The sequence below is a fragment of the Phodopus roborovskii genome, unplaced genomic scaffold, assembly GCF_943737965.1.
Source record: "Phodopus roborovskii unplaced genomic scaffold, PHOROB, whole genome shotgun sequence".
Lineage (NCBI taxonomy): Eukaryota > Metazoa > Chordata > Mammalia > Rodentia > Cricetidae > Phodopus > Phodopus roborovskii.
The window spans coordinates 2,599,954-2,611,848 of NW_026126409.1; the positions used below are offsets into that span (position 1 = coordinate 2,599,954).

An 11,895-nucleotide genomic window follows, 5' to 3' on the forward strand; every position below is an offset into this window, starting at 1 on the left:
GGTAAGTCAAGACTACATGGGAATACATAGATAGTAGTTATGGGTTAATAATTAAGACAGAGCTAGCCAATAAGAAGCCCTAGTTATCAGCTGATTTTTCACAATTAATAAAACGTCTCTGTGTGTTCCTTTGGGCCAAGACAGGCTGCAGAACTGAAAAGAAACTTCTGCAATATTGAGGCAATAATATTCTTGACAGTTCAGATGTGTAATAGCACATATTTGCTATTTTTTTATTATATTGTACAACTTCAACAATAGAGCTAGAATCATAATTTACTGGCTGTTCATCCAGAGTACTTGAGTTTGATTCTCAGCACCCACATGATGGCTCAAAACTCTCTGTAACAGTAGTTCCAGGGGATCAGTCACCCTCTTTTTGTGGGGTGAAGAGGGCCAAGGGAAAAACACTTCACCAAACTAGACCCAGAACAAGGGCTAAGGAAAAACACCCTGTCTCTGAGTTGATCCCAGGACCAGAGCTTGAAATGTCCCCAATCCCTAAGCTTGCCCTAGAACCGGGCTGCAGAATCCCACCAATCCCTGAAGTACCTGAACATGAAATCCCACCTCAATTCATGCCTCAAAAAAAAAAAAGTCCCAAGCCACCCTGGAAAGTGTTGAGCCCCCAAGAATCCCTGCATAAGCTCTGTATCTTATTTATGTTTATTTGTCATCTGTCTTTCTATCTATCTATCTACCTATCCATCCATCCATCCATCCATTCATACATCCATCTGTCTGTCTCTTATCTAATTATACACATGCATAAATACAGAGCTAAACAGAGAAGATCAATATAGAACCAACTAACAGGAAAGTATCTTTTCCTCAATTTGTTTTTAGCGAGGTCATTTATTCCTTCTTCAACTCCAGAACATTGTTAACATACATTTCCAAACAATGTGTGGCATGTGATCAATTACTGACATATACATACTAATCAAAAACTCATTACATGAACAGATTTGGGGAACTTTATTAGTTCACCTAATGGGCTAAGTATTCATTTTTGCTAGTTAACTGTAGGATATTGTTTGGTGGGTTACAGGAACCTAGTTTTTTTAAAAAAAAAAAAAATATAGAAACTACAGAAGAATTTAAGCCACATTGAAAATCTACCTTAATTATAGAGACTCCTTGAGTTGCTGAACAAAAACTACCCTAGCACTGAAGAAAAGCCTGCAGGATGCCCATGACACATGGAATTGTAGCAATGTTACAAGGGGATGTATCCTTGGAACCTCAGCCTGGCCATCTGCTGACCATATTTGCCATGTGAAGAACCATTTCTTCTCTCCTTTTTTTTTTTTTAATTGAAAATAGATTCTTTTCTGATGTAATATATCCTGATTATAATTTCCCCTTCCTCTACTCCTCCCAGTTCCTCCCCACCTCCCATCCCATCCAGACCCACTCCCCTTCTGTCTCTCATTACAAAAGAACAGGCTTCTAAAAGATAGCAACCAAACATGATAAAACAAAATATAATAAAACAATATAAAAACTAACACAATGGAGTTGGAAACACAAACAAACAGAAGAAAAGAGCTCAATGGAAGGTCCAAAAATCAGAGATCCACTAGTTCACACACGCAGAAATCCCATAAATATACTAAACCAGACAGAATACCATCACAGACCAAAAGGTTTGTGGGTATGTTGGCATTCATGTTTCTCTTTTGGTATCATGAAGAACACCTTCCTGTAACAGACAGAACATAAGGATGAAGGCTTTTATAGGTACCAGTTCAACGTCTCCACGTTCAATGACTTGTGTAGGTTTTTATCTTTGATGTTAGCTTGTAGACAGCAGGCCATTTGTCTTGGCCATAGACTGGGTTGTTGGATGTTCCCATGGGAATCCTTTAGCCAAAAACTCAATTAGATGTAACCTTACCCAGTACTGGAAGCTTTCTTTGCTGACAAGAGATAGCCAGTTTGGACTCTGTCTCCCCTATTATTTGGCAATTTCATTTAGATCCCCTTCATATGTTTATATATTTCAGGAAGCTTCTACTGTACTGTTTCCATACTACTTCTCAAATGCCCATTAATTTTAGTTGTCTCTCCCTGCATTTCTTCCTTCAGCCAACTCTCTCTCCAACACACATGATGCTCTCATTATAGCCCCATGGCCATCCATAGCTATTCTATTTTCCTTTCCTAATTAGATCTATCATTTGCTCTATACCTATGCTCTATGGTTCTATGGATTGTAGCTTGGTTATCATTGGCTTCACAGCTAATATCCCCATAGAAGCAAATACATACCATATGTCTTTCTGGGTCACCTCACTCAGGATGATTTTTCTAATTCCATCCATGTGCCTATAAATTTCACATTTTTAAAAAAATGGCTCAGTAATAACTCTAATATGTAAATGTATATTTTATGTGTAAAGGTTCTGTTGAGGGACAACTACGTTGTTTCCAATTTCTGTGTTTTATGAATATAGGAACAGTTAACATGGTTGAGCAAGTACCTCTGTGATAGGATGGAGCTTTCTTTGGGTATATGCCCAAGAATGGCATAGCTTATCTTGAAGTAGATTGATTCTCATCTTCATAAGGAACTGCCACACTGATTTCCATAGTGGCTATGTAAGTTTGTACTACCACAAGCAATAGATGAGTGTTTCCCTTATGTCACAAAGAACATTTTTTTTTAATCATCAATGTGTCTAGTTGGAATTAGAGTACAATATGTAGTCATATTTCACTGAGAATATAAGATCAAATAGCAGATGAGAATATCCAATCAACAGTAAGGAAAAGTAATAAAATATATAATTTAATGATATTCTAATGTAGATTTCTCAAACTCTGAAGGGGATAACAGACACATAGTGCCCCCATGGCCACTTCTCCACTTGTCTGCTTCATTCTATTCTTTTCTGAAAATTTTGGCATCATCGGTATTGTTATTACTATGTAATATAAACTTCAAGAAGATGAGAAAAATACTTTTTTCAAGAAAGGGTGTCACAAAGGCAAGACTGCCCTCAAACTCAATATGAAGCTGGAAATGATCTTAAATTTCTGATCCCCCTTGCCCTCTCCTCCTGAGTGTTGTGATTACAGGCCTGTACAACCATACTGTTTATGTGGTACTGGAGGTTGAGCAGAGGGTGTCCAGCATGCCAGGCAAGCACTTTACCATCAGAGCTATACTTTAAAATTATCTTATGGAACTACAATAACAGGTCTGTATTAGCTTAGTAGTACTAATAGTGTTTGGATTGGATTCCTGAGTCATGTGTTCTTCCAGTTTTGTTTCTTTTTGTGTGGAATGGCAACAATGTAATTGGAACTTCCACATTTGACATAGTTCTTGCTGTATTAGAGATCTAAAAATTCTCCATAGTTTGCCTTTAATGTAGCCATTTATTCCTACTTCAACTCTAGCATATTGGTGCTGGCTCCAGACTCAACTGCTAGCCCCCTTCCTATTTGAATGAATTAGAACAATTTGATATACAGTTGCTTACATACATAGAGTTAAGTAATCCACAGTCTTTTAAGTATCATAGAAATGGCCACCTAGGAATGCTTTCCAGTAACACTTGGTTTCTAAAGCACCTAAGTAGAGAAAGTTCCCCTTAGTTTCTGGGTGCAAGAAAATGCCAAATAGTAAGAACTCCAGGTTGTCATTTTTCAGTGAATCTTTAAAATTGATTCTAAACTAGGTGGTGATTGTACACGCCCTTAATGTCAGCACTTGGGAGGCAGAATCAGGCAGATCTCTGAGTTTGAGGCCTGCCTGGTCTACAGAGCTAATTTCAGGAGAGCCAAAGCCATACAAAGAAACATTGTTTCAAAGACCCAAAGGAAGGAGGAGGAGGGGGAGGGGAAGAGGGAGGGGAACAAGAACTAGAAGCAGTTTTAGGTTGTTTCTCTTTTATCTGGGCACTTAAGGGACAACCTTAGGTTATCATATGGCTTCATACTAACAACTACCATAAGAATGTTGGTATTTCTTACATACTCTAACATTTAAAGGGTATTGTTTCATTTAGGGATGAATATAATACAGCAGAAGAGAAAGTGTTCCCTTGTAAAGAGGGATATAAGGAGAATCCAAGGAAACATCAAGATGTGAATTCCATGTGACACAATGGGAAGGAAGCAAATTTTGCCTGCATTCATTAACTTGTTTCTAAAACAACATATAGTTGTGTGTGTGTGTGTGTGTGTGTGTGTGTGTGTGTGTGTGTGTGTGTATGTGTGTAGCTTGCCTCAAGGATCCTTGGTCTGTTCCTTCCTAGAGCACTGGGGTTACATGGGCCAAGGGGTCCTACTCCAGGCAACATGCTTGTGCCATGAGTTCTTTACCTACTGAGCTAGCTCATTAGCCCCTGAAACATATTTAAAATAACACCCTAATTACTTGTCACTGCACTAAATGCACTGTGGGCCATCATTATTATATAGTCCCTGCATTTAGGAATCTTTAAGATCTAGAAAAGTAAAGTGAATCCACCATCAGTGGTTACAGGATAGACTATTTCACCAGCAAATTGATACTGGGTTCAATGGAGATACCATATCATGGGAGGGAAGTCATGGGACAGAAAGATATGTTATCTCAAGAAAAACACAATACAGACGCCACTGAAAAAGCCCAAATAATTTTAATACAGAAAGTATTTGCCCTTCTAAAATCAAACACGCTGAACATTTTGTATAATACACTGAAACTGTCTTGTTCTTCAAAATATCTTTTCTGAGACTAAATCATGATTGCAAGATATATGAAAGTAAATATGTTAATATGACATGGCTACTCAGTACTCTATAATACAATAGTATATGGTTATAAAATTCCACATGTCACACAGTTTATACAAGCTAGGATAGACTGGCTATGTGAAAGTTTTAGGTACAAATAGATACCTGCTAGGTGTCCTCTGCCATGAAAGATAAACAGTGAGAGTTAATAGTAGTTACTATGTAGGCACTGCTATGTGGAAAATGCATCTTTTGCTTCTACGTAGTGTGAACTGGCAATGTTCTCAGAGTCACATGTTTGTGCCCAAAATCTTGACAGTGCTGAACATTCTTATGAACAATGCAAAACCACAGGACTATCAAGTCCTGTGGATACAATTTAACTATCTGCAGCAAAATTAATTTGCCTACTAAACCAATTACCTTGAAATGCTTTGGTTGTCGGAAAAAAATTGAAATCAGGGAACTGCTATGCCACTTCATTCATGTGGGTTGCCTAATTCCCAGCGATAGTCACAGATAATGTGTTCTTTACATATCTTTATCTTAAGTGATACTCAATTAGGAGTGACAAATCCAGTCCTCTCAGAGAGAGAGAGAGAGAGAGAGAGAGAGAGAGATTGTCTAGTGACTTCAGATTCTCTTTTGGCTCTGGCACATTGTGAAAGGAGATTTTTGTCTATTGTCACTCTTGTAACAGACTAAAATGATGCCTAGCACAGAATGAAAGTAGTCCAGGGTCTTGGAATTCTCATCCAATCTTGAAGGCCCCAAATCTTAAGCATATCAGGTGGCTACAGCTTTTGAAGTAAGCTCATAATAATATGTTAGAGAAATTCCCTCCAATAAATACAATGTAAGAATCATGTCATATGTATAATTTCACACACATGCACACAGAGGGACAGAACAGATGCAAACACACACACACACACACACACACACACACACACACACACACACACACACACACACACCAAGGATGTCTAGTGAAAACTGTTGCCAGAAGATGACAAAGTCCACTTATGTTGATCCCAAGTAATCATGGCATCCATAACAAAACAGTTAAGCTCAATAGAGAATGTGCTGGACTTTCTGAAGCCATTTCACTCCATTCCCTGGGAGCACAGGTAGCGAAAGCATGCTGCAGATTGTGCTTGCTTTTCCACAGATGTAGTCTGGGACCATATCTTCTGAGCAGCTTCAGATTTTTTCATTGTCATTCATGTTAATTTTTTTAAATGCGACTGGACTTGCCTGCTTCAAAGAAGTCTTAGACACATCTGTGTGCATGGTAGACATGGCTATGGTCTCGTAGTCATCATCTCGAGACCGGAAATCACAAAAGTTGAAGAAGAACTGCAAGTCTCTCTGGAAATTTTTGTTCAGGAATCCATAAAAGATAGGGTTGACACAGGTTGAGATCATTGCAGTGAGGTGGCAGAGCAGGAACAGCAGATTGTGGTTGCAGGTAGCAATGATCTGGTGGTTCCAGTCGAACACAGTGTTGAAGATGGTAAGGGGCAACCAGCAGACTGCAAAGGCAACTACGATGGACAGCAGCATGACGTTGATTCGTTTGGTCTCACTGGACCTGTATTTACTATCTCTTATCTTGTCCATCATGTTGTTTCTCCTCTTCAAGCGAATATATATCTAAGGAGGAAGAAAGGGTGAGTCAAGCAAAACATCCACCTCATGGGGAAGTCTACACAAAGAAGGCGAGGAAGGAAACTGTGGGGAAGGGATGAATGGGTTTCTTACCTTGAAATAGCATATAAATATGAAACAGAGGGGGCCAAAATACTGCAGCACCAGAAGGAGGGTCGTGTAAGACAGCCTGTGGGAGTCTGATGGGAATTTGTCAAAACACACATACTTGTCCTTGAAGGCAGCAAGTGTTACATTTTGGAAGGGCTCATCAGTCAGAACTTGATAGATCAGAAAGGGCAGAGAAGAAGCCACAGCAAGGGCCCAAATGACACCAATGCCTATGTAAGCATGTCTGTTACTTGGTCTCCATCCCCGGGGGTTGATGATTAGCTGATGCCGCTCTACAGCAATGAGAACCAGAGAGAAAATGGATACTGTGATGGAGACGCATTGTACAAAAGGATTCAGTTTGCACATGGTCTCACCGAAGACCCAGTGGTCCATCAGCGTGTACACAAATGTGAAGGGGAGACACATGATGGCGACCAGCAAGTCTGAGAAGGATAGGTTCACAATCAGTATATTGGTGACATTTCTCATCTCTTTCTGTTTCAGGATAATTATGATCAATGCCAGGTTGCCAGAGACCCCAAGAATAATCACAGCTCCATAGGCAAGAGCCAAAGTAAATATCACAGCCAAAGGCAGGTGGCAATCGTCATTCTCAAAAGCCAGAAGGGGAGAATTCAAAGAGTTGTTATAGTGAAAAGAGTGATTTTCAACTTGGGAGAAGAATGTTGAATTCATTGTTTAGGTTTTGTTGCTATGGATTAGACAAATGGAGTGTTTGTTTCTTCAAAGCAGGCCAAATCTTCAGCTTATTGTTATTCCATATATCAGAATTCATTCACCAAAATGAGTCTCAATTCTTCATTCCTTTGAACTGAATACTCTGTCAACAAAAAAGGTCAATTGTGTTACTAAGTGCATTAGGGCCAGTCAAAATTAATTTTGTCTCAAAAAATTCTAAAATAAAGACACCGAAGTAAAAAAAATATAACTTTGCATAAAATTACAGTCTTTTAAACAAAATCTCACAAGCAATGCAAACAGTTTTTTTTTTCTTTTTTTCCCTCAAGATAGGGCTTCTTTGTGTAACAGTCTTGACTGTCCTGGAACTCACTTTGTAGAGCAGGCTGGCTTCAAATTCACAGAGGTCTACCTTCCTCTGCTTCTAGAGTGCTGGGTTAAAGACACCTGCCACCACTGTCCAGCTGCAGTGCAAACATTTTAAAAATTTAAAGTTGAACTGTAATGTTTTTGAGACAGGTCTCTCTCATGTAGCTCAGGCTGGCCTTGAACTCACTTTTTGGCCAAGGATGATCTTAGACTTGTGTATATTTCTGTATCTATCTCCTGAGTGATGTGATTCCAGGCACATTTGAGTTTATGGCAACCAGGGGATTCAAGCATGCTAGGCAAACACTCTACTTAGATACATCCTCAGCTTTCCAGAAATATCTTTAACTGGACTTGCTCACATGTTGATGTTCAGTGGTCTACACATCAGTAAAGTGTTTGTAAACCTCATGCTTCCTAAGTGTTAGACAAATGGTGCCAAGAGCAGATTCTCAGAGATAGCAAAAATGTGAATGTACAGGAAACAACATAATGCACAGACAGAAACATGGAACAAAGCAAAACAAGGTGGAAGATTATGTAATGGAAGTGTGAGTGCAGATATCACATTGTGGGAACAGGTAACCATACACTGCACTTTGAAAGACAGGCATCATTTAACAGAAATCTTCACAAGGAGATTACCTACACAATGGAGCATCGAGGGACATGATTATATGAGGGCTGGCTTTTGAAAACCATATGATGTTTAATATAGAAAATTATTCTTACTATAGAGCCAACTTCTCATGTTTTAATGGATATAGAGCATGTGGAAGTAGTTCAGTGGAATGTTTAATGAAAGTAAATGTAGGACTAAAGGGTGTGAATTATGTAAGGAAAAAAAAATGATTTCACCACAAGGAACAAAAACTAAATCAAATGGAAGAAAACCACTTCTCAAAGAAGCAAGTGCTTCATACATGTAAGTGCTGACCACCTCATGAGGGGCCACTTGAAAGTTTTGCAATGTGGGGATGCATAGCAACTGTTAAGATGCTATGAATTTGGCTATCACATCAGAAGATTTCAAAGAATTTCTAACATTTTATCTAAGGAAATATCTATTCTCTTTCCTCACCCAGCTATGTGAGTGTCCAGTGCAGGGGTGTGATTTCAGTTGTAATCTTAAATTTTCACCCCATTGTGTAGTATAAACATAATTCTCTTACTGTTAAGATAAATTACAGTGATCTTATAGAAATCAGAAGCTCCTATAAAGAAAGAAAAGAGAGACCTCTGATCACTTATCCCTTTGCTAAGGAAATCCATGGGAAAGGATCTCTTGTGCTAATTAACTAACTATTGTGCCCCTGTTAAGAGGCTGCATTCTCTGTCTGTCTTGAACAATGAAGAAAATTGTGTGGATTTACTTCTATTGAAAAGAAAACGAGAAATTTAATGTGCAGAAATGCACATCTCTAATAAACTTTTTTTTTTCCAATTTGCTTTCTAGAACATGAGGTCTGTTCGATTGTGAAATCATAATTTAGCTGGATAAGACTGGGGGATAAAACTAAAGGTTGCCATCATAAAATCAGACTATAGTATTAAAGGACGGTGATGGAGTGACTTTGTGTTGGCTCATTTTATGTCAACTTGACAACAAGCTAGAGTCATGTGAATGGATGGAACATCAGTTGAGAAAATGCCTCCATAAGATTGTACTGTAATCTGGCCTGTAGAGTACTTTCTTAATTAGTGTCTGATGTGAGAGGGACCAGCCCATTGTGGGTGGTGCCATTCATAGGCTAGTGATCCTGGGTTCTATAACAAAGCAGACTGAGCAAGCCACAGGAAGCAAGCAAATGAGTAGTACCCCTCCATGGCCTCTGCATCAGCGCTGGCTTCCAGCTTCCTGCCCTGCTTGAGTTCCTATCCTATCCTGATGTCCTTCAATAATGAAAAATGATTTGGAGCATAAGCCAAATAAACTCTTTTCTCCACAACATGCTTTGGTTAGGATGTTTCACCACAGCAATAGAAATCCTAACTAGGGCAGACTTGAGGTGTGGGCATTATTAGACTCCAACTCTCTCTTCTACGCTCCCATTGGAAATGACTTTTGGAATAATCACACATTGTTTTCCTCTCAAGAATTCCAAAGCCAAGGAGAGCATTATCAATTAATGTCACATAGGGAGGCAAAGCAAGCATTCAAGGAGTGGGTAATGACTTTACTGTTTTAGAAAGCTCTACCTTTCTTAAGTCAGACAAACAGTGCCTACAACTGTACTTCTGTATCTTCACCCTAGCCATTCCATGTGTTAGGTGTTATATCTCAACCCCAATTCAAAGTTTTCCCCTCACCCAAATCCGTTTTAATTGCTAAGTCTTATCAGCCTCCATTGATCACACTATAATGCCCCAAGGTTACCACTATGGAAACTTCATAATACCTTGAAAATATTTGATTTAGAATAAAAATATCTTGACCACTAGTATAGGTACACAGTGGAAATTATGTTTTATATGTCTGTGCTTACACTAATGACACAATCTATGATTATATGCAAAATAAATGCCAATGTCAGGCACCTAGTCGGAAATAGAGTTTGCATATTAAAAAAGAACTGTTTTCTGAAGCAACATTCATTTACCCAACATGTATTTGTTTGACACTTGTTTATTGTCAGTCATGGTGTCAGTGGAGGGAGCAGTGTCCTTTTCGTAAGTTTCTAGTTTTATGAGCAGAGAAAGACAAGGGGAAAAAATTAGCAAAAATGCCTAGTGTGATAGCCTAGAAAGGAACCAGGAATTGTTGGGAACTGCAACTTAATCCTGGCTGGTAAACTAGGGCACCCAAGAAGACAGCAAAGATGCAGGAGTGCTGAGTTGGAAGCCATGTAGGCATCTCAGGGCTGGCAAAAACAAACATAAAATTTCTAAGGCTGAAGCATACCTGCTGTGCCAAGAAGAGGAGAAGAAATGAAGGTGAACAAAAAGAGCTAGCTCACTGGGAAGCCTAAATGAGAAGAGGCTGTCAGTGTAGGGTTTTATGGGATAGTCTTTGTCTTGTATGAGGAAACTTTGGTAAAATACATCAAGGCATATGTTTTTGCTTTAAAGTTATTACTCTAGGTTCAGTAAGACAGTTCAATGGAAAAGGCATTTTCTGCCAAGCCTAATGACTTAAATTTGATCCCTATTACCCACATGATAGAAGGAAAGAACTGCCTCCTGCAAGTGGTCATCTAGTGGCATGCATGACATAGTATACAGGTCCACTCCCCAACACTAAATACACAAATGCACAAGCAAAAGATATCATTAGTCTATCTGCTGCTTGCACCACATCTATGAATGAAAAGAGAAGTAAGGAGACTCATTAGGAGGTTTTTGCAGTGATCCAGGGAGAGGGACACGGGGCATAGGGCTGCTTTGACAACTGTAGGAATTCACAAAAGTGATATGTCATTTCAATTTATGGGTATAAAGATGGATCTCTGACAAATGAGTTTAAGTAAACCTACTGCAACTTTATTCTGATACCTTGAGATTGCATTTGATAGACTGGTCCAACGAGGAAGAGTTTCCCACTAAGTAGATGCTAGCTTATCTATACAAACAATGAAAATTTCACTTCATTTGTTAAGTTTGAAAGCAGTACTCACTCCAGTTGTGGGAAGCAGTTTTGGGTTAGATACAGGCATGTTTTGCGTACCTTAGTATAATTCTGAGAAAGAATGATGGTCAGGAATGTACCTTTGCTGAGAGAGTTTGCATCTCATTGTGAAAGAACGCAAGCTGGCATTTACTCTTCCATGGTATGTCTTACAGCTCTAAACACTGCAAGCATTAAAGGCTGAATCTCAGTACAAATGCCATGCACATTCAGACATTCAGAGACATTACATATATTATCAGTTGGCAAATTAATCCTCTGTCCCACCCTTCCAGGAAATTTCCTCTTTTTTTTTTTTTCCTTGTAGGAATGCTGGCCCTTCCCTCCTTGTTGTTTACAGTGCTGTTTTTAGCACAAAATACAACTCTCTGGCGTAACCTGCAGTGTTTTTTGTTTTGTTTTTCTTCAAATTCCCTCACTTTTTTTTTTTTTTTTTTTTTTTTTGTGGGGAGTGGGGAAGGGGATCAGCCTTGCTATACACAGCCAAAGTTACTGCTAGCTTATCTAAATGACTTACATAACTCCCAGTCCCTTCCAGGGGATGGGGGATGGGCTTGTTCAACAGACAGCTGCCTTAAAACAATTACAGGGAATCACTAATAAATGGTAGTCAGAAAGAGCACCAGGTCTTTTGGATGGATAAGGAATTTGGATTTCTGCAGCAGTAGCCTCTCCCCAATTCCAGTCCCATGGTGTGTGTGTGTGTG

General features: G+C 39.1%; 1 protein-coding gene across 1 annotated transcript; it reads right to left on the minus strand.

Annotated features, from left to right (window-relative positions):
* Window positions 1–5,827: 5,827 nt before the first annotated feature.
* On the minus strand, window positions 5,828–7,361 carry Npy1r (neuropeptide Y receptor Y1). Its single transcript, XM_051181935.1, has 2 exons — window positions 6,496–7,361; window positions 5,828–6,387 (listed from the first exon to the last, which is right to left on the minus strand). Exons 1-2 carry the CDS (start codon window positions 7,189–7,191, stop codon window positions 5,935–5,937), a joined length of 1,149 nt encoding a protein of 382 aa, XP_051037892.1. The 5' UTR covers window positions 7,192–7,361; the 3' UTR covers window positions 5,828–5,934.
* Between the last annotated feature and the right edge of the window lie 4,534 nt (window positions 7,362–11,895).

Excerpts from the sequence above, each read along its gene's own strand:
- Npy1r (XM_051181935.1), bottom strand. The coding sequence starts at position 7,191 with ATGAATTCAACATTCTTCTCCCAAGTTGAAAATCACTCTTTTCACTAT. Across the intron at positions 6,388-6,495 it reads TATTTATATGCTATTTCAAG|ATATATATTCGCTTGAAGAG; the intron begins GTAAGAAACCCA and ends CTTCCTCCTTAG.